Source organism: Neopsephotus bourkii, unplaced genomic scaffold (assembly GCF_033783945.1).
Source record: "Neopsephotus bourkii isolate Nb327-2 ecotype Australia unplaced genomic scaffold, CSIRO-AGI_Nbou_v1 NB_1479, whole genome shotgun sequence".
NCBI lineage: Eukaryota > Metazoa > Chordata > Aves > Psittaciformes > Psittacidae > Neopsephotus > Neopsephotus bourkii.
The window spans coordinates 199,855-220,703 of record NW_026901955.1 but is presented as its reverse complement, the minus strand read 5'-3'; the positions used below and the strand labels follow the sequence as shown (position 1 = coordinate 220,703).

Sequence of the window (20,849 nt, the reverse complement as noted above, 5' to 3'; positions counted from 1 at the left end):
GCTGGGTAAATCCCCCCACCGAACTGGAGGGATTCCTGGTAAGAACAAGAGCAGTGCAGCAGCAACGACTTCTGAATTCCACACACTTTGACTCTTACAAAGCATTGGGTAGAGATGCTGGAGTGCCAGGATCTCCATCACGCTTGTTATTACTCAGCCTCTGTTAGGACAAGAGCTGGATCCTGCACTAAGGCAGGTTCCAGTAACTCAAGAGGAGTCATCCCTTAAGTGCTGAGGTCAAGAGCTCGCTCCCAGCCTATCTTAACAGCAAAAGAACTACGTGGCAACAAAAGCAAGAGCGTAACAAAGTCAAATAAGCATTATTTGGAATCAAAATAGAATTATATAAAGTGTATTATAGAACGTTCTATCAGTTAAGTAGTAATAACAGATTTATATATCTTTTATTACATAGTGATAACCTGAAGAGAAGGGAGTAGGTATTTAATCCGTGTACAACATAAAGAAATGATAGAGCAGAAAAAACACCTTCCCATTCAACAACATTCTAAAGATGCTTTTTAATTAGACATTTAAGCATTAAACATTTCTCAGTAGTAGGTTAAACTACTAAAAATACAGTAAGGTTCAGTGCATTGTCCAAGCAGATGTGGAAATGCATACACATTCAAAGGGCTTTGTGGAAACCTGGTGTTAATCCCCTCAGGTTCCTCAAACACAGAGCAAACACTTCAGTTACACACCTTCTGGCCCTCATTTATGAGACCAAGAACCAGTAAATCCTCCAGCTCTTGGTAATGCAACACTCTCAACCTGCTGGATTTGAACACGGAGCCTGGGTAAATACTCTGGTGAGCAGGGGGAATTTACCTGATTTCTAGGTACTGTTTGAAGTCAGCCCCACTTCATCTGAGTAAGCAAAGCATCGCTGCTCCTCTCACACCCGCTGATGGAACTGATGGTACCCTTGAGTGCTGCCATCACAAAACACATCCCAAAAGACACACAAGCGAAGCTTCAGAGTCACCATTTCCACCATCAGCTAAAGAAGAGGGAGGGAATTATGTGCAACATGGTAAAGTGAGCTGAGAGCAGCTCTTTAGTCGTGGTTGACCGCATCCAAGTGGAAGCCCATCTTGTGGCCCAGGTTAAACCCACACAGAAGGAAAGGCTTGGCAGAAATCTGGGGTGATAGTTTCTTATCTGGCAGGAGAAGGGGCTGTGAAACCCTAACACTGCAACAGCTCCAATGTGAAATGGGGCAAAGCAGCAAGGAAAGGCTTTTTTTTCCCCTAAAAGAAACATATTCATTTCATCTCCATTAAGTACAGGGAGCTGCTATCGGAACTAAATCTGGGAGAGAGATCTGGGCATATGGGACTTGTCTCTTGACATACTGCTGTCATTTCCTACGAGCAGACTGGGACTAAAATTCCCCTCCTCTATGACTCCTCCATGAGAAGAATTGGCACATGGTTTTGGCAGCTACAAGCTTGCTAGCCAGCAGAGCAGGCATGCCACTGTGGCTCACAGATGCACCACTGTGGTAACCCCAGGAAGATCAAGCTTCCCGAAACGCTGATTGTAATAAAAGGAAAATGAGTTCAAGTGCTGGTGCTTTATCATTAATATCCAGAGAAACCCAAAAGCAGGACACGGGGAGGGCAAAGGAAGGAGCAGGCATTCGGGCTGACACGACAGAATAACCTCCCTCAAGGGGCTACAGCTTGGAAAGGTTTACTGGAAAGAGCACTTATTTGGGGAGAGAATAAAGCATGTCTGACATGGACACCTGGGTTGCTGTTTCAGAATCTGTATTCAAAGATATGAACATACTTGAGATATCAGTGGTCTCCGTAACACCCGTGTTGTGCATGAGATCTACGCCGCTATTAGAACATCGGTCTTAGCAACAGGAAAGGAAATGATCTGAGAAGCTGAAGATCACATTGAGGTTATCCCATAAAATCAGCATAAAAATAAAACCTTGAACCTGGTATTTACAGACTAACAAATAAAACTATGAAGTGGGACTACCCAAACTGCTATTAAAGTGACATTCAAGAATTAACTGGAACCCTGATATGAGTGTAACATCCTCCCTCTTCCCTTCCTTTTTGCTATAAAAACAGTATTTACACAGTTATGGTTTTCAGAGAGAACTGGTTGACGTTATTGCTCGATCCTCTTTAGGAAGGACATTCCAAGGAAGCAATTATTCCCCATGCTGACAGAACACCGAATATACCATTTCCTAGTGACAGAAGTCAACCTCGTGTCCGTCTAAAAGTGACCCCGTCTGCTGGCGCAGCAGATCACATGGAAATATGAGCCAATCAAAAATACATTTGACAAAAAATACTCAAGTTTCCTCTGCAGTATGGCAGTAAACATCATTTGTTCGCTCACTCGCACCCTCCACAGGCTTCAGCCGGAACAGGAGCTCACTAGTTTCTCCACAAAAAAAACCAAAGAAAAAGATAAATCTGATTAAAATTGTTATTTTCATAACCAAACACAAAGCCCAACCTTCCACCTGATGTGGCTACCAGCAGTCACCCTTCTGAGTCGCTGAAAACCTATGGAGAAATGTAGTCTCTGCTCAACAACGAGCGACTTTTCCGCTCCTAGATCAAGTATTCCCATCTTTCCTGGCTTTCTGAAGGGCTACCTATGAGCCACGGGTTCTTCTTTCAGACAGGCCTGGGTGACTGTCCTCCCACATCCGAAAAGATACAGCTTTGTATTTGACTATGAAGATGAAGCAGCTTTCTCCACGAAACAGGAAGGCACCATGCACATAGCAGTTGAGGCAGGAAGCAAACAGCAGCAACGTGACGTGTGAATTGTAGGTTCAGATGAGTTAAGGCTTCTGTTAAACTTCTTCATCGTCTTCTAGTTAGAATCACTACCTGCAAAGAAAGGAGCGATTAGGCCATGGGATGACACGGTCAAGAACACAGTCAGACCCCTCTCAGTGTGATAGGAAAGCCCCCACAAACCAGTACTACTGCTGTAGTGTTGTCTGGGTCTCATGCTGCCCAGGATGTTGCTGAAAGAACATACACCAAGGTTTTCAGACTGTGTGCAAGCCTCAGTTACCCACCACAGACTCGTTCTTGATGGAGGCACAAACAGACTGAAATCAGCTGCAGACAAGCAGGGGATCTGTATTGCCTGTGAATGAAAGCTTCTCTTCTAGAAGTGCTCTGCCTCAGCATGGAATTACTGCACATTCCCGGGTGCACACTTGCTGGTAAGTGTGCTTCAACATTTATGCTTACAGAGTTGTTTTACTGCCATGGTAAGGAAACACTTTCCACGTGTTTCTCTCTCACTGCACAGCCCCTTTTTCTGTCAGAAGATACCTTTTCAAACCTGATTCTCATAATGGCTCTGTCTCTTCTTTGATTTCAGCTCCTTCAGCCACTGAGGAGACTTTTCTTCTGACCTACGATATAAAAAAACCCTCTTCAATTATAAAAATTCATTACAGAATAAAAAAGGAATATCCCATTTTCCCCACGAGCCTTGGGAAGTGCATCTGCATCATGGTTTTCTCCCACCAAAATGAGTTTAGCATCTTTCCAACGCCGAGGAAGTCTCTCACCTGTCCTCCTTCTCTACACTGGAGGGCAGCACTCTGCTACCGGGAGCTCCAAGCTGCGGTTGTGGTTTAGGGGATTTGAAGGGCTGAGCAGAACTTATTTCAGCAGGACTTTCCGACCCTTGTCTTCTCCGCAGCTGAGCCTGAATACAAAAGTAAAGAGAAGGGCTCCTTAAGGCAACACTCAGATGGTGCTTGGAAAAGACATTTCTGAGATTTACAAAACCACAAAGATCTACGTCTGAAATCACTGAAGGGATTCCTTATAAACCCTGCAGGCTCAAAAGCATGTCTGTTTGTTCCGAATCACTTCGTATTTCTAGCCAAGAGTTAAAATAAGAAAGGTAACCGGGTGGTTTTTCCACCCATCACGCCCACCCTGCAGACCTCTCCAGCAAAACCTCCCAGCTCTGCTCCTGGAGGGGATCTGCAGCTCCCGACCCGGTTTAACTCTCAGCTGACACCTTCTGCCCACACACACCTTGAGAACAGAATGATCCATTCCTGGAAACACGGGGAGTCTCTGGGCTTGTACAGACGGTGACCTCGCAGGATGCTGTGCCTTGTCTTCCTCTTCAGAATCCTCCTGTTGCATAGTTTTCTTCTCTTCTAATTGATTGTTTAAAAGAGAAAAAGCAGAGGAGGGGAAAAGCCATTAGTCAGCAAGCTTCTCACCTGTACTTTGCTCTAGATGTCCCCCTTCCACTGAAATGTGTATTAAGAGAAAGTTGGGGCTGTTCAGCCTGGAGAAGAGAGGCTGCGTGGAGACCTCAGAGCAGCTTCCAGTATCTGAAGGGGGCCTATAGGGATGCTGGGGATGGACTCTTCATTAGGGACTGTAGTGATAGGACAAGGGTAATGGGTTAGAACTTAAACAGGGGAAGTTTAGACTGGATATAAGGAGGAAATTCTTTCCTGTGAGTGTGGTGAGGCACTGGAATGGGTTGCCCAGGGAGGTTGTGAATGCTCCATCCCTGGCAGTGTTCAAGACCACGTTGGACAGAGCCTTGGGTGACATGGTTTAGAGCGAGGTGTCCCTGCCCATGGCAGGGGGGTTGGAACTGGATGATCTTAAGGTCCTTTCCAACCCTAACTGTTCTATGATCCTAAGAGTTATGTTAATGCACCACAGGACTGAGCTCAGTGCTTCAACCAACATACTAGTACTCAGCAATAGAAAGATTTCTTGCTGACAGGTGAGGGAGCAGAAGGTATTCCTAATTTAATGCATGTTGCTGTTTCTAAACATCTTGGTTGATCACATAATGGGAGGCAAGTTTCAATGTGAGAGAATGCATCCAACTGCAGCAATTTCCAAACTCAGCGTTTCCTCAGTGAACAAAATTCTCTTTAAGTCAGCAGGCAGAAACTCAGGGAAACTGCAGCAACATTCTCCTTCCCCCTGGTCTTCTGCAGGTCTGGTGCTGCAGCTTCCCTTGCTCCAAAGGCTCCAAGGAATGGAGGGGGAGACTTGATTTAGGGGATGACCCAGAGGCAGGAAAAGGCAACTGCTGTTAAACCTCAATGCGACTTCAGGTGTGTTGTAGCAGTTAGAAATTCCTGCCCTGGCAACCAAAGTGATGTGAGCTGGTTATTTGGGGTAATGAGGGATACCTGTGGAATCTTTAAACATCCAGGTATTGTCTGGTTCTTCTGTCAAAGAAAATCTGTTCTCAAACTCCAGCCCTCTGCTTCTTCTAAGGGAGTGGGAAATAGGAGCCCGGCGCCGTCTCTTCTTGCTGAGCTGCACACGCGTTTTCAGAGCGCTGGAGTCCAGAACAGTGGTTTGCTGGAAAGAGAGACAAACCCTTTACCTCAACCAGCCTGAAAACAGAAGTCATCTCCTCCATAATGTTTTTAACCCCTTCAGTTTAATTAAACTGCAGATATTTGCCTGATTATTATTCTTGTAGTTCCTTAAAACTATATTAAAGAGAATATCTAATGAGGATAAGCTAGATTGTGGCTAACTGGGTGCAATGCTGCTTCTTTGATCTCCCTTGGCTGTGCATGTGTGATCTGCACAAATTATTTTAACTGAATTAATAGAAAACTAACTGCAATAAATAGGATTTTGGTTCCTCCAGTGTTTTCGGAATGTAGCCTTGCTCGCTAGTACCAGCTAAAGGCTAAGAAGATGACTGGGACCCAAACAGAGCAACTACACAAAATTCTCTTGCAGCAGAGTGCTGGGATTTCATTGTCCTGATGGGCTGCCATCCACAGACACGTCCAGCTGCTCACCAGCAACAGGGAAGTGGTCACGTTGCAAGTGACGTGTCAGAGCAGTCAGCCTTTTCCAACACATCTGTCTCTGGCTGTGACGGTAAGGCAACAGTTACAGGGCAAAAGAAGGAGCTGTAATTTATTTGTTTAAAGCAATTTGTTGTGAGAGACTTGCTGGTAATGAGCAAACGGCACTGAGCCTCCTCCCCTTCTTCAGGAGATGTGGGTTTGTGCCTTTTCAAGAGGTTTCAGGTCAGGAGTAAACTCCTCATTAAAACAGCATATTGCCAGTTGCACTTGCAGCTATTCATGTTTTAAAGAGACACCTTTAACCACAGCCGAGGAAATCGCTGTTCTTACACCAACTGCAAAGTTCTTAAGTATGAAAGAAGTCCCTTAAAGGGCAATTGTAAGTGACTTCAGATGGAGACCAATTGTAATTAAGAAAAATATAGTCATTGTCTCCATAGCATGGCTCATAGCACAGCAGTCAGTAGCTATTTGTGATATTTGTTTCCAGTGTTCAGAAAGCCATTTAACTCTTCTGCTACAGCTCGTCGAGGACCAGAAACAGCATCTTTATTAAGCCACTGGCAGACATTACCCAAGGCCAATAGCTCTGGGATCTCTCAAAAATCTAAGCACTAAAGAAACTAGAACAACTCTGTAGCTTTGATCTTAAACTTTTCAGGCAGGAAGTCAGCTGGGAAAACTCCACGGGATAAAGAAAAGCCAGAGGAAGACTGAGCGCAAAGTTTCCATTAAGACCAACACAGGTAACTACATAGTTAACAAAGAAGTTGGTTCCCATTATGGTAACTTACATCGATGAAAGAGAAGTCAGTGGTCTTTTCATCAGGGTAGGTGTCTCCTGGAGGAGGTAAATCTGTGCCATCAGTAGAGTCCATGTCAGTGCTGGATCGATCCAAACTCGTGCTCCTTTGGTCTTTAGAGAAGTCATGGTGATCAGCCAGGGAGGCAGCTTCTGTCTGTGAGGACAGTGAGGATGGGTGGCTGTTGGGAGGCTGCTTTCTTGTTGAAATGACATCGTTTTCCAAGGAAGGAGATTCGGGCACAAAGCTGCAAATGAAGACAACGGAATCTGAGAGACAAATACAAGCCAGGACAGTCTGGATCACACATACTCAGTGGGTGATAAAGAAAGGTAGAACCGAAACAAGTACCAAAGGCATGTTTGGAGGCAGCAGGTACCAGCAGCAAGGGTGTGGAACACCTTCATTAGCACAGCTTTTTACCCACATGAATATACAGTTCAGTGAATGATGCAAGTACGCAGACAGATTGTAATAACTGGATTGTAACATTCTTTTATTGCTTGGGGTTTCTTCTCCCCATCACAAAGGCCCCTCTAAATATATACACACAAACAAGATGAGGGAAAGAGCAAGGAAATAACAGCCAGGAAACAAACCCCACCAGTGATTTCCCTGTTTAATATATAACAGCAGCAGACCTTACACTTTGGCACTGTGTACATGTGAAACCACCGTGAAGGGTAATGCCCTGCTTGCAGGCCTCAGGGAAAGAGAAACCGATAAAAGATTCTTCTCCTTTCTCACCCAAAATAATCTCAAATACATAAAAACGCTTACCAATCCAGAACAATCAATACTCTTCCTGTAAGTGGATCCCTGCAGGACACTAGGAGGTACTTACAGAGCCTTCAAGATCAAGATTCATGCTCCCTTCTCCCCAGGAGGGCACTTTTATATATATATAATATATATTCTATACACATTATATATTATATACATATATATGTGTGTATATACACACATATATAATACTCAGATTGTATTTATTTACTTTGATATTACTCTATTACTAATGTAATATTGTGTATTTCATGTAGATACGTGGTTTTTTGCTTAACAAGGGCCTGTTGTTACTGAGAACCTTTTCTTCAGCAAACATCCAGGAAAACTGTTCAACCCCCCCCCCAAAACCTCAACACTTACACAGGAACACACACACGTTTTGAACAATAGACCTTCGTATTTGGTACAGTCCAACGGTGATCTCAGAGGAAAACACGCAGGAGCTGTTGAATAACAACGTTCTACCAAGCAGCAGCGCATGGTGTGTTTCCAGTCTGGCAGAGCAAAGCCTGCACGCAGGGTTTCCAGCACATGGGCACAGTGAATGCCTCTTCCCTCCTTCCGTGTGGGCCCCGGGATAATTAAGCAATGGTTCTAATGAGCTCCAGGGGGAAGGGTTTGTCTGCTGGCTTTGCTTTGAATGGTATTTGGTATCTGCAGCGTTAGGCTTTAGATCCACCAGAATATGGAAGATGATGTATTATGCATCTTCTTCTATTACTTCATTAAGATTCCAAGTTTTATGACCACATCCATAAGCTACCAACAATGTGCAACTGGTGCCATTTACAGACACTTGCTTCTCTGAAAACCTATCCTGCGTCCAGCCCACACAAATGCCAGCGGCATGGGCACCACACATACACAGTAAACCGAGATCAATCCTCACTGCCAACTGTAATTAAATTTCACTCGTTTTAGCAAGACAGTGCTGTGAGGCCATAAAGAACGTGTTGCTTTATCACACAGAAATAGGAGTCAAGGCTCCTAATTTCACATGATGGTTCCTTATCTGATTGGAACCAGAGGAGCTTTAAGGTCCCTTCCAACCCAAACCCGTCTGGCATTCCATGAATGTATGAAAATGCCAGAGGCTGGAAGCTCCTCCGGCACAGCAGCACCAGGAGGGTGATGTTGTTTTGTCCCTGTTGTCATTATATTCCTTGTTTGCTCCCCAGGACTCAGGTCCCAGTGTGCTCAACATGCTCAGTTCAGCCATGGCCACACACTGCCTGGGCAGGCGTATCAAGGTGCCCAAGGAACACAAGCCCGGGGCTGTGTGGCTGGGGAGATACACAGTCTAAGGGAAGTGAGCCAGGCAAAACAGGAAAGCTGAGTTATCAAAGTCTCCTCTAAGTTCCTGCCTCTGGCTGAGCAGAGGAGACAAGCACCGCAGTAGCAGAGCACAGGGATGTGCTCCATCACCCACGGCAAGAGCAGCAGAATGGATGCCCTTGTCCTTATGACAAGGCCTCTGATTCATAAAACATAAACTGCAAGCAAAATGCAGATTCCAGGAAGATTCACATTATTACTTTAATATTTTAAAGTATGTTGTTCCCATTCCTGTAAGAGTTTGAATGAATACACCACTAATTCCCCTGCAGTGAGCCGTAAGTCAAGTTAAAGCAGAGCAAGGGGGTGGCAAAACGCAGAAGAGTCACTATACTGTCATCATTACACTGCAAAAGCAGAAGAAACCAAACATTTCTTAGAGTGGAAACAAAGCTCCAGGACATGGGGACTGAGTTCAGCACATTAATGAACCAGAATTTCCAAGTGGAGCTTTTCTAACCAAGAAGAATCCCCCAGGCTTGAAGCTGCATTCAATTCAACCGCTGTCTGTTGCGGAGCTGCGACAGCACCGCTGTTAAGAAACTGGTTTCAGAAAGTGCCTATAACATCCTGAAATCCAAGTTCATTTAACAGGAGGCTTGGATGTCACTGTTGGCGTGCCAGTGAGCTCACTGCCTTCAGCCTGAAAGCTACCTGAGCTCATAAGCAATACAATATTTATAACACACTGTTCTCGAGCGTAGAACACACCGGACGTAATTGACACTAATGTCTGCTATAAGATCTCAGCAAGTATAGCATTAAAACCCAGATAAAATGCTATTTTCACACTGCACTGAGCAGACAGGATACTGGCTCAGTGTAGATGAAGCTATAATTTACACAACAGGTGTAAGCCACAAACCCTCACACTTCAGTGCTCTAGGTTTATTTCATTAAATCATGTTAATAATAGAAAAGCATCGTAATACTAACTTTCATTCACCTGACAGACCTTAGAGCAGCTTCCAGGCCTAAAGAAGCCAAAAAGAAAGCTGGAGAGGGACTTTGGACAAGGGCAATGGCTTGAACCTGCCAGAGGGAGACTGAGCTGAGCTCTTAGGCAGAAGCTCTTCCCTGTGAGGGTGCTGAGGCGCTGGCACAGGGTGCCCAGAGAAGCTGTGGCTGCCCCATCCCTGGCAGTGCTCAAGGCCAGGTCGGACACAGGGGCTTGCAGCAAGCTGCTCCAGTGGAAGGGGTCTCTGCCTGTGGCAGGGGTTGGAGCTGGAGGAGCTTTAAGGTCCCTTCAACCCAAACCAGTCTGTTCCAGTCCAAGCAGGTAATGTCACTGATTCTAGAAGCAGTGATGCTGCATTCTCACTGAGGGTGGAGTTTAAATTTCAAAACTGACTGCAATTTGCAGACATTAAAGGAATATTTCTTCACTGACAGACTGAAGAAACCACGTGGGCACTGAAACCGAGCCTGAAGCTTTAGAGAAAACCCATGCACCCCCAAGCCAAGGGTTGCTCTCCTTACCCAGGCAAGCAGAGCCATGGGCGGTGGGACCCGGTGCCCTTACCTGTCCCCACTGTGCCGCGGGTTGTTCCAGGTGCCGTACTGGCTGTCAGGCTCCTGCACGAGCGTGTCGGTGTCCTTGGCTCCCGCGGGCTGTCTGGAGAAGCACTGCTTCAGCTGATCCTGCAACGACACCATCAGACCCCTCAGCATTCCTTCAGCCCCAGCTCAATGATTAACGGTTCCGTTGCCATAATGGGCTGGAATTCACCAATTACACTTAGACAACTTAAAGCCAGGACTAAACTTGCTTGTTATGAATTTGTTTCCATTACGAGCCACTGCATTCTTGCAATCACTACACATAGAGTATTTATCAATACAAAGGGCTGTTTTCTGCACTGAAAATGTGGAATCTGTGTTAAGCCCCATACCTGCAGCCCCCAGCAGCTGTGGGACAACACTCCCTGAGCTGGACAGAAGATCACCCAACACACAAAAGCATCTCCTTGTCACTGGAAGCCAGTATGTCCCACCAGCTGCGACTGATGCACCTTCTTTCTATGCGGGGTGTACAGGGCGTATTACCTGCAATCACTCCCACTGTTTCTAGCTAGAAACACAGCTTGAAAAGCTTAGAAACAGGAATGGGAGCAGCAGAAAAGCAACTGCATTTCATGGCATTTAGGAGACATTGTTTATAATGAGTGCTGTGTTATCACCAATGTGATGGTTGGAAGGAGAAAGCATGGATGGCCCAGATAACACTGCCTCAGCAGCAGAACATCTAGATGCAAATGTATTGCTCCTCTAAAGGCTCAGTAGTTCTTAACTGGGAATTTGAAAGTGGGACCTTGGAGGAGCCAGGGAAAAATCCATTCCTTCCTCTTGAGAAGGTTTACCTGTCAGTAAGTACAAACTGACTTTTCAAACACAGCAGAGGCTAGTTAAAAGAGATAGATCATTTTCTCTGCTTCCATCCTCCATCCTCCTTCAGCCTTCATACTTTCTGGATAGCACTTAATAGTTTGTATTAACCTTGGGGTTTTAAATTACCAGTCAAAATCACTGAGAACTACACATACGTACTGCTGTGTCTTATGGCTGAGATGCTTTTAAGACACAAGTAACTCCAATTTGATCACAGAGATACATTTGCATTTTCTGGCATTGACATTTTACTTGGAACAACCTGGTGTTCCAGACAAAGAGCACGAATGAAGAACAAACTGGGATCACAAACCAAGAGCTGTAAAACATGACAGATTGGGAGAGTAATATAGGACACTGAATGTACCAGAGTGACAATGTTGAGGTCTTTTTTCATGTAGAAGCTCTACAGAACCCAGGATCTTGCAGGATGAAGCACTGACACGTCTGGCTCTGACTTGTTGCTCTTAAGAACAGACCTGCTCTGAACAGAAACCATTCCTCTATAAGAAACAACCACCCATTAGTAACTTGAGGAGCTTCTGCTAATACATGTGATCCATTCTCTTTCTTCCTCCATCCCTTGGCAGAAGCAGGCAGAGCTGAAGGCAGAGGTGTACAACACATGGAGTGAGGCCAGAGACAGCATTTCCTCAACAAACAGAATGTTCATGGTACAGTAAAACCAGTAACTTCAGAGGAAAATGGGCTCTGGTGTCTTCTTAGTGCACAAGACAAACCCAGATTGGGAACTTCCTTATTTATAATCAGAGAAAAACCTCCCCAAGCACATAAATAGCACTGTTGCTCCAGTATTCAAGTGCTGTAATTCTCCATCTTTGATCTCAAACTTCATCATTCTTATAGCAGTAGTCAGGAAAAAACTAACTTAATTTTCATACAAAATAAACCAGCCAAGCTCTACACTGATTTCCCTCTAGTTCTTCTAAAATGAGACATGATGATTATGGCTCTTTCAGTGCTCCCCTGGAATTAAGCTGGGTTTGGCCACAGGCCAGGGCTGATTACTCCTGCAATTTCCAGTTCCTGAAAGTGATGCGCACACAGTATTGGTCCTACAGCACAAAAATTAACCGTAACCAAGCACGAATGCAGACACGGATGTGAAAAACTCTTCTGCACTGATGGATTCCTCATACACCACGTCTTTATTCCACCAGTTGAAAGAGATCTCATGAGTCAGAATCCGCACAGACAGCCTTTAAAAATAGCTTTGTTTGCCAAAGAGACCGAGACATCCGACAGCCAAAATGACACCCCACAGCTTGAAGCGCAAGAAATAGAAGTGAAAATCTGCTGGCATAAATTGCAGATGAATGTGACTGCACAATGGAATGAAGTTGTGATCATTCTGCCTTCTTAATGTGCAACTCAAAGAGAAAAAAATTGCCTATTTATTGGAAAGCTTTTTTCTCTTATCTCTTTCTCCCTCCTTTTTATCATTAAAAGAAGTCAGACGTTGGGTTAAATCACCCATATTTAGACCTCCCTTGCCCTTTAAGAGTGACCCTGCACTAAGGAGAGTTTACACGTCCTTGTGGATGCAGAAAACCATCCCAGTTGTTCTCTGTGTTAGGCCAGGAAGATGGCAATACACCTTATTCTATTAAAGCTGCACTCTCTTATTCCACAACTGGCTCTGCTTTGACCAGGATGCTGGGCTCCACGACCTCCAGAGGCTCTTTCTAACCTGAACTATTCTAAGGATCATCACTAAAAGGTACACTACATACTCTGCACCATTAACAGAATTATCAGGAACATAGCACCACATCAAAACCAACCAGCCAACGCAAGCCACCACGCTTTCAGAGGGCCTTATATAACAGTTCACAACCTATATATTTTCTCTTGGTAAGCAGCCAATTGCCTACACAGCAAGTGGAAAGCCTAACTCGGTGGGATCAGCATCCTGGGATTTCCATATATACTTACTATGCGACGAATGAGTGCTGCCCACAGGGAGTAAGTCATGGTTCAAGACCACCACCCCAGCTGGTTCCTATTGAGCAGGCGAGAAGATCTGCCACCTCAAGTGTGTGAGCAAGGAGTAACTGCCTTAGCAGAGCGCCCTGGGCAGCAGCAGCACCTCCTGCCTCCCCCCAGCCCATGTGCAGTGCCAGATAAGCAGTTCCAGGAATTGTACGTTTTCTTTCTGACCTCACTGATGAGGGAAGTTAAGAGACCTCCAGGGCAGGCTCCACCCGCAGCATCCATAGCAAGCACCAGTCCCTCAGCCCTCCCGAATGCCCCCTTCCAACCAAGGAAGCACTTTACAAACGCTGGAGACCAGGCCTAAGAGCAGCCACAAAAGTAATGGAATCATCAATCCTGTAACACCAGAGGGACGTGGAGCTGTTGGAGCGAGGCCAGAGGAGGCCATGGGGATGCTGCAAGGGCTGGAGCAGCTCTGCTCTGGAGCCAGGCTGAGAGAGCTGGGCTGGGTCAGCCTGGAGAAGAGAAAGCTCCTGAAGGGGAGACCTTAGAGCAGCTCCAGTGCCTAAAGGGGCTGCAGGAAACCTGGAGAGGGGCCAGGACAAGGGGAACGGCTCTAAATCACTCCAGAGGAACATCCTGCTGGCCTCTGTGGGACAAGCCCTGGAGGGGCCAGGCTGGTCTGATGTGGCAAACTGCAGGGGTACCTGAGCCTGGGTAAACACAAGGTGCCCCAGCCCACGTCTGAAAGCACTCACACAGCACATTTAGCACCATTAAATCCTAAGGATCTAGTGCTGTTCTACTCAGAAAACCTTTGAATAATAAATGCCCTGTGAGGAGCTGGGAGTTGGACTTGATGATCCTTGTGGGTTCCATCCAACTCCAGATATTCTTTGATTCTATGCTTAATTTTCCTCTGTGCACTGGAGTAGGTACCAAGTGCCACAGTATACAACATTCTCATAAATGATGTCAGCCACATCCTCGCTGTTGCCATGCAACCCGGGGCTGCCTCAGCCGTATGTGTCTCCTCTACCTCTTCCACTGGGATATGATAAGCAACACCCAGTGACATCCCCAAAGCTGACAGTGTTTTTACCTTATAAAACATGGGTTGTTTCAAGGACAGGTTGGATGGGGCTTGGAGCAAGCTGCTCTAGTGGAAGGGGTCCCTGCCCGTGGCAGGGGTTGGAGCTGGAGGAGCTTTAAGGTCCCTTCCAACACAAACCATTCCATGATGCCATGATTTCCCACACCTCTTGAACACACAGAATGACTTCCCCTGCTTGGCTCCGCCAGCCAGGAAACTGGTTATCAGTGTGCAATGAAATCTCCTCACTGCTTTGCAGTGACTCGCAGTGAACCTGCTCACTCCACTGAGGATTTCAAAGCCATTTTTGAGTTGACAGTTTCTATACCCTGAAAATAAAGCTGCTATGACTTGCTGTGAACACCCACCACGCACCTATCATGTGGTTTCAGTGCAAGGCTGAAGACAGAGCAGAGGTTGACTTGATGTGCAAAAAGCAGACAAGAACCAAATACTAAATTTACCTTGCTAGGGCTGAGCACGGCCTCTGAGAAGTGGTTGAAAACCAAAGCAGAGCAGAGGAAATATCTGGGAACATCTTTAAGACCCCTCCTGTACCAACTGGGGCGTGGAGCAAGCTGCTTTAATGGAAGGTGTCCCTGCCCGTGGCAGGGATTGGAACTGGATGAGGTTTGAGGTCCCTTCCAACCCAAACCATTCCATGTTTCTATATCAAGTTTTGTTTCCAGCTTTAGGCAGTCAAGCTCTATAGACATTAAACTCCAGGAAATCAAACCCAGCAGGATCAGAGCCATGGTGGCCTGCCCATCAGGGAGATTCTGAGCACAGCACTGCTGCCCTGCCTCCGCAGCAGTACTAAAAGCTGGCACCCTGAGCTGAACAGGATCCCTCGTCTCCAGCATCACAAGGGACACAAGCCAGAACAAGCCAAGGCAGTTTTCTGCTGTTATGCTAGGAAGTGAAGCTATTTGCTTTTTTTTGAGAAGCTGCATACTTGAAATCAACACCTCCTACTTGAAATACTTGATTTCACACCTCTTCTGCACAGTTAATGTTTTGCCACCTCAGACACAAGTTAAACTTCAAACAAACATTCCTGGGGAAAAAAAAAGTGCTCTTTAATTGAAAGTCTGGGTTTAAATATCTGCAGAAAGGGACAGGATTTCTTGGTTTAGATGAGAGCAGTCAAAATACATCTCCCCCCTCAATGAGCCAGCACCAGGATTTCCTGCAACTGTTACAAAAGCTCAGTACAAATGGACTGACAGTGGTTAAGAGTTGTGCTCAGCCATGTATTTGTTTAATACAATTTACTTCCCCTGATAGCACTTAGTGCTTAAAAACAAACCCAAAGAACACAAATAACCACCAAAAGAACAAGGCAAAGAAACCTAAACCCCCATGGTGAATGAGCACAAAATACCCAGTTCTAGTTCTTCTCTTCTGCTCTAACATGGTCAAAATCACCTCCTTGCAGGCAGCCAAGTAAAAACTGAGTGAAGTCGCTGCAGTGATTATCCCTGTCAGAACAATGAGGGAGCAACAAAGGCACTCTACCAAATGCCCATTGCTGCACCTCCTGGCCCAGATTCCTGCTGCCAGCTATGTTCATGGCCTGTTAAACCAGAGAGAAGCTATTAGGAATGAAAAAGCCTGAACTGTTTCAGCACTGCCCCTTATATCTCCATTAATTAAACCAAACAGCTTCACTCCTCCCCTCCACCTCGAAACAGGACAAACAACTCACACAACAAAGTATTTCTGAGAGCAATTCATTGTGCTCTCCATGAACATCAGGCCAAAACAGTTCATGAGGATCGAAACAGCCAAGCTTGGAATAAAAATGCCAGCTTGCCTTAATTCCTTCTTACAGACAGTCTGTTGAAGGCTGTTTACCATAAAGGACAACCATTTGCAGACAGACCTTGGGTAAAGTGAAACCAGATAGCACAGATCAATGCTTCTTTAACAGCTGAGGTGCCATCCAGGACTTAAAGGCGCTCTTCTCATCCCTCTCCTGTTGTTCTGTGCTGGACAGGGATCCTATTCCAATGGAAAAAGCCAGAGTCCCAAGAAGCAAGCTGACTGCACAAGTTTATATTGGCTCAGAAATGAACACAGAATCCCAGATTGGTTTGGGCTGAAGGGACCTTAAAGCTCCTTCAGCTCCAACCATGGGCAGGGACACCTTCCACTGGAGCAGCTTGCTCCAAGCCCCTGTGTCCAACCTGGCCTTGAGCGCTGCCAGGGATGGGGCAGCCACAGCTCTTCCAAGCAGTCCCATTGAATATTCCAGAGAAGCTATTTAAAAATCAAAACTATCCCTGCACTCCTCTTTGTGATCTGCACACATTAAACTCTGACTGATCTTCTCTGGGAACAAGACAAATAGCTTTAGCTCTTGGGTTCATTTTATCTCGGGATTGTCCTTGCTTTTAGGCTGTGCTTTCTGCAGACTCAGAATCAGACAGCCCTGTGTTAGACATGGATTTATTGAGGTGTCATGTAAGGTGTATGAATTAAACCCAAGAAGATAAAAAGAACAAGTGGAGGTTAGAAGAGCCTGTCTGAGGCACAAACTGACAGTGTCCTGGGCTCCCATATGAAAACCAGCGGGTCACATTCTAAGCAAGCTGTCTCCACCCATCTCCCCTCCTCAGGAACCTGATGCAGAACCTCCTGGCCGTGGCACTGCAGAGAAGCAGTGGCCACGATGGGAGCTGGCTCAGGAATCCAGCCCTGCATCCAACAGGAGAAGGTGACGAGGCAGGAACCAAGCAGCACAGCGAGTACGTCCTTGAGAGCGGTTGGAGAGAAGTGCTTGAAGAGGGAATCATTTCCTCTCTCTCGCAGCCCGATTCCCACTTTTCTGACCTCAGCAAGGAAATGAGCAGTTACGTCAAATCCCTCCCGCTCCAACCCCAGAGCTCCGTAGCCGATGAAAACCTCTTCCCCAGCAAGCACCGCGATACCCGGGAGCCCTTCCCCAGCCCCACACGCAGCACTGACCAGCTCAAACTCACTGCAGTGGGTTATTAGTAAGGGGCTGACCTCCCCGATCCTCTACCTGTACACAGTTTGGGAACTGCACGAATGCCAGGCCTATGGAACAGCCCCAGCTTTCCCAGCACGGATCCAATAGGCAGCACACACGGCATCGGCCCTTTGCCTCAACAGCTACTGCAAACACAGGGTGGCAACTACAGAGAACAGGACAACCTATGAGCCTAAGCATTGTATATTCAGAGATATACCTACAAATGGATGAATGCCTTAATCCAACACTCTTCATTCCTCTAGATCAGCGACAGGAGATCCATACAAACTCTATCCTGTCCAAAGTCAGGAGCGGGGACAAGTGCACAGCTACACAGTAGAGCAGAATTCACCCTCACACCTTGCTTGCCCTCAGCCTCAGCAGCAAGGCATCTATAGGTCAAGAAGTTCACTCACACCACCTCAAACTGTGCTGTTTGACCCGAATTGTGACAGGTTCCTTGGTCTTGTATGATGCTAATTTCCCAGCCAGAAGCCACCAGAGATGGGAGCTGAGAGCCCCCAGTCCCTGGCTGCTCTATTTTAACTGCATTACTCAAGTACCAACGCTGAGGCCTACTCCAGAGCACATCCCTAACCCAACAAAGGCTCAGGCTGTGATGAATTATGTGCTTTACAGTAATTCCACAGCTGTTTTGTAGAAAAACATCAGTAGCTCCAAGGTCAAAGCAGACCCAGGACCCTGTTCCACCCAGATAAAAGTACAATAAATAGCTCAAGGTCCATATACACAAGTGGAGGGGACAGGCTATGAACAAGTGCCAAAACCTTAAGTTTGAGCTCAGGAGTTGGGCACAAGTTAAAGCACATTCATGCATGAAGCCAAGCACACACCAAATGACTGCGGAAGGGGGGAACAGCAGCTCCATGCTGTCACCATGGATGGAGCGAAAAGGTCACCCATGCCCCATGATGCCTGCTCTACAAGCAGCACGAAGGAAGTTGTCCACTTGTCCTCCACAGGTTCCACGTTCCCGTTCTCACCTTCCTTTAAACAAGCTTTTCAGTCGGATGATTCTAACAGCTCACGGTTATCAGCATACGAAGGGCAGCAGCAGAGCTCCTCCACGCTAGCGCTGTAACAGTGGTTACCAAATATTTTGCTCCTCATTCTTTTGTGCTCACTTGCCAATGTTTTCTTTCCCAAACGGGAGGCGAGCAGCAAGCTAGGACAGAAATGCCATAACCGGGAATGATAAAAAGCCCTGGAAATAGCCCGCACACAAGGGCCACGCCTGCCCGAGGAATGCAGCTTCACCTTCAGCCGCTCTGTGAGGCCGCCCCGACTCCGTGTGTTTGCACTGCACAACCTCAGCTGCTTCGTTTAGAAACCAAAACCCAGCAACATGGGAGCCACTTCAGAGAGGAAGCTCCTCAGGATTTACCCACGTGCTGCTCCCAAGGCTTTGGCCTGATTCCACTCAAGGCAGTCACTGCACATCCATAGCTCCAGCATCGCCCTAAGCCCTCACTTCCAGGTACAACTCAAATCACTGCTTAGGCTCCTCTCCATGAAACAAACCAGAATAAACTGGATTCATTTACCTTTCACATACTATTACCTAAAAGCAGTGGCAGTATTTGGTAGGACTAGGGACAGGGGGTGGCACATACCGCCCGCAAGGAACAGGGCAGACCCCAAACAGACCCACACCCCTTCCACTGGAATGGGGCTTCTGTCTGCACAGCCACCAGCTCCTCCACCACTTTGTGAGGCCTTCCTGAAAATAACCTGGAGACCAGGAAAGGCATTTAAGGAGAAGGGAGGGGAGGGGGGCTCTGTGTGGCACATGAACCAAGATCTCTTCACCTTCCCTTTGCCCCATGAAATTACACCCCACTGCAGCCTTCAGAGGCCGTGCTCACGGGGCTTCTCTTCCATGACAAAACAGCAATTATAATGAGAAAAACACCTCTTTTTCAGTGAAAAAGAAGAGCATAATGATCACTAAGTGCAGTGACAGCACTGCATGCTTTTTACAACTTTAGCTCAAGGTATTTTTACTGAGATGTGAGCTCAAAGTGACACTGACCCACGGTGTGGCAATGACCCAAGGGCCGTTTCACACTAACTTTCTGGTTCTAGCGTCAGTCAAATATTTGTCCTACCTGACTGTGCTGTTTTAAAGCAGTTCAGCACCATTTCCCCCCCATTCACCAAACCTGGACTAACTGTTCCCTGGCACATGAAAATACCCACCTGCGCTGTGGAAAGGAACCAGCTGGGAGCAGACAGACAGACACACACCACTACCTGCGAGAGTTTGGGGGCCTATTTCTGCATGGGAAGCAGATGGAATACGGGTTCTGTTATCAAGATCAAACGCTGCAACAGCACCAGGGTTTTTGCATTGCGTTATCTACCTCGAGAGGCTCAAAAAGGTGTTTCGCTTACAAGCTCGGGCGGCTCTGAACTGGGCTGCCTCTTCCTCAAAGAGGAAAACCTCTGCTGGCTCCGCACTGAAAACCTCCGGAAGGACTCTCTGCTCCGGGATGCAAAGTGCCTGAAGGAGGAGGTCCGCTTGAAGGGAGTCCTGCTGCCACCTTCCCCGCTAGTCCGCTCGTGAGCAACCGCAGTAGTGACTAAATTTAGTGCTTCCTGCAAGGATCTCCGCACTGTGCCCATCCACTGGGTCATGTGGGTTTGTGCCACTGTCAGCTTGTCTCCAAGGTAATCCATTTCTCCAGCAGAGATGAGAAATCAATATTCAGGAGGAATTGCTGGCAAAGAGATTCTCCTTAACAGCCCTGGTTTGCTTCTGCTAAAAGGATTCCACTCATAAAGGCAAACAGCTCTGCACGATAACCATCAGCATACTTCTGTATTTAAATAGCAAAGGAGAGGTGAGGTTGGAGACTGGTATGTGTCAAGTAGGAAGGAATCAAGGAATTTTCCCACTTGCCATCAGATTTCCAGAGTTCCATCAAGACATGTTTAATTCAGCCATGTTAGAGAGAGAAATCAAGGTCTGAATCCTGACACAGTCACCTGAAATTGGTCCGGCTACAGGCAGAGAACTGGTCTCTCACTGTCTCCTCTCAGAGCTGGAAAAGCAACTCCCTTTTAAAGCCAAGTTTTTGTTTTGCTGTAAATACCATCAGAAGGATAAAACCCAACGTATTCTTCTGGCTCGGGGGCTTGTCAGGTGCCAGTACCTGAAACAAAGTTCTGATGCTTCTATACAATCCATTTAGCAGCAACACGACCAGACCTTCCGAGCAGTAAATCCCACTGGCTTTCTTCCCCAGGACCTCCGCAGGAAGGCATCGCCCCCAGCAGCACCCCCTGCTCAGCACTCTTCCCCTCTCAGAGCCATTCTCAAGGTGCTGATGCCGAGCTCCCAGTGAAGCTGCAGGGGACCCGTGCGGAGCCGCTGCCTTCAGACCGGACCTGCCGCTGCTCGGAGCCTGCCCAGAGATGACATCAGCTCCTCTGCTCCCAGGGGCTTCACCCCGAGGAATGCAGCTGCCCAGAGGCCAGCCCGGAGCCTTGCCCTGCTGCTCACCCCAGCTCCTCAGCCCAGTCGGGGACGCGCTGCAGAAGGCACTGGGGCTGTGCCGGCTCTGGGTGCCCGCCCCGGTCCGAATGCTCCCTGGGTAAGGCACAAGAGGGCACAGCAGGAGGGACGCTGGCTCTGGAATCCCG

The 20,849-nt window shown here is 46.9% G+C and overlaps 1 protein-coding gene across 4 annotated transcripts in view; it reads right to left on the bottom strand.

Moving 5' to 3' along the window:
* Positions 1-301: 301 nt before the first annotated feature.
* KIAA1671 (KIAA1671 ortholog) overlaps positions 302-20,849 on the bottom strand; it is a 46,344-nt gene continuing 25,796 nt past the window's right edge. Inside the window, exons 1-8 of one of the 4 annotated variants that reach the window (XM_061369213.1) lie at positions 19,599-20,513; positions 10,271-10,389; positions 6,619-6,874; positions 5,183-5,357; positions 4,050-4,177; positions 3,572-3,711; positions 3,330-3,412; positions 302-2,873 (exon numbers count right to left, since the gene is read on the bottom strand). In XM_061369213.1, the coding sequence (XP_061225197.1) occupies positions 3,334-3,412; positions 3,572-3,711; positions 4,050-4,177; positions 5,183-5,357; positions 6,619-6,874; positions 10,271-10,389; positions 19,599-19,883 (1,182 nt within the window). In that variant the 5' untranslated portion in view covers positions 19,884-20,513 and the 3' untranslated portion in view covers positions 302-2,873; positions 3,330-3,333. Of the gene's footprint in view, positions 2,874-3,329; positions 3,413-3,571; positions 3,712-4,049; positions 4,178-5,182; positions 5,358-6,618; positions 6,875-10,270; positions 10,390-13,092; positions 13,253-19,598; positions 20,514-20,849 lie in introns of those variants that run through there. The other 3 variants (XM_061369215.1, XM_061369212.1, XM_061369214.1) reach the window with 3 other exon arrangements.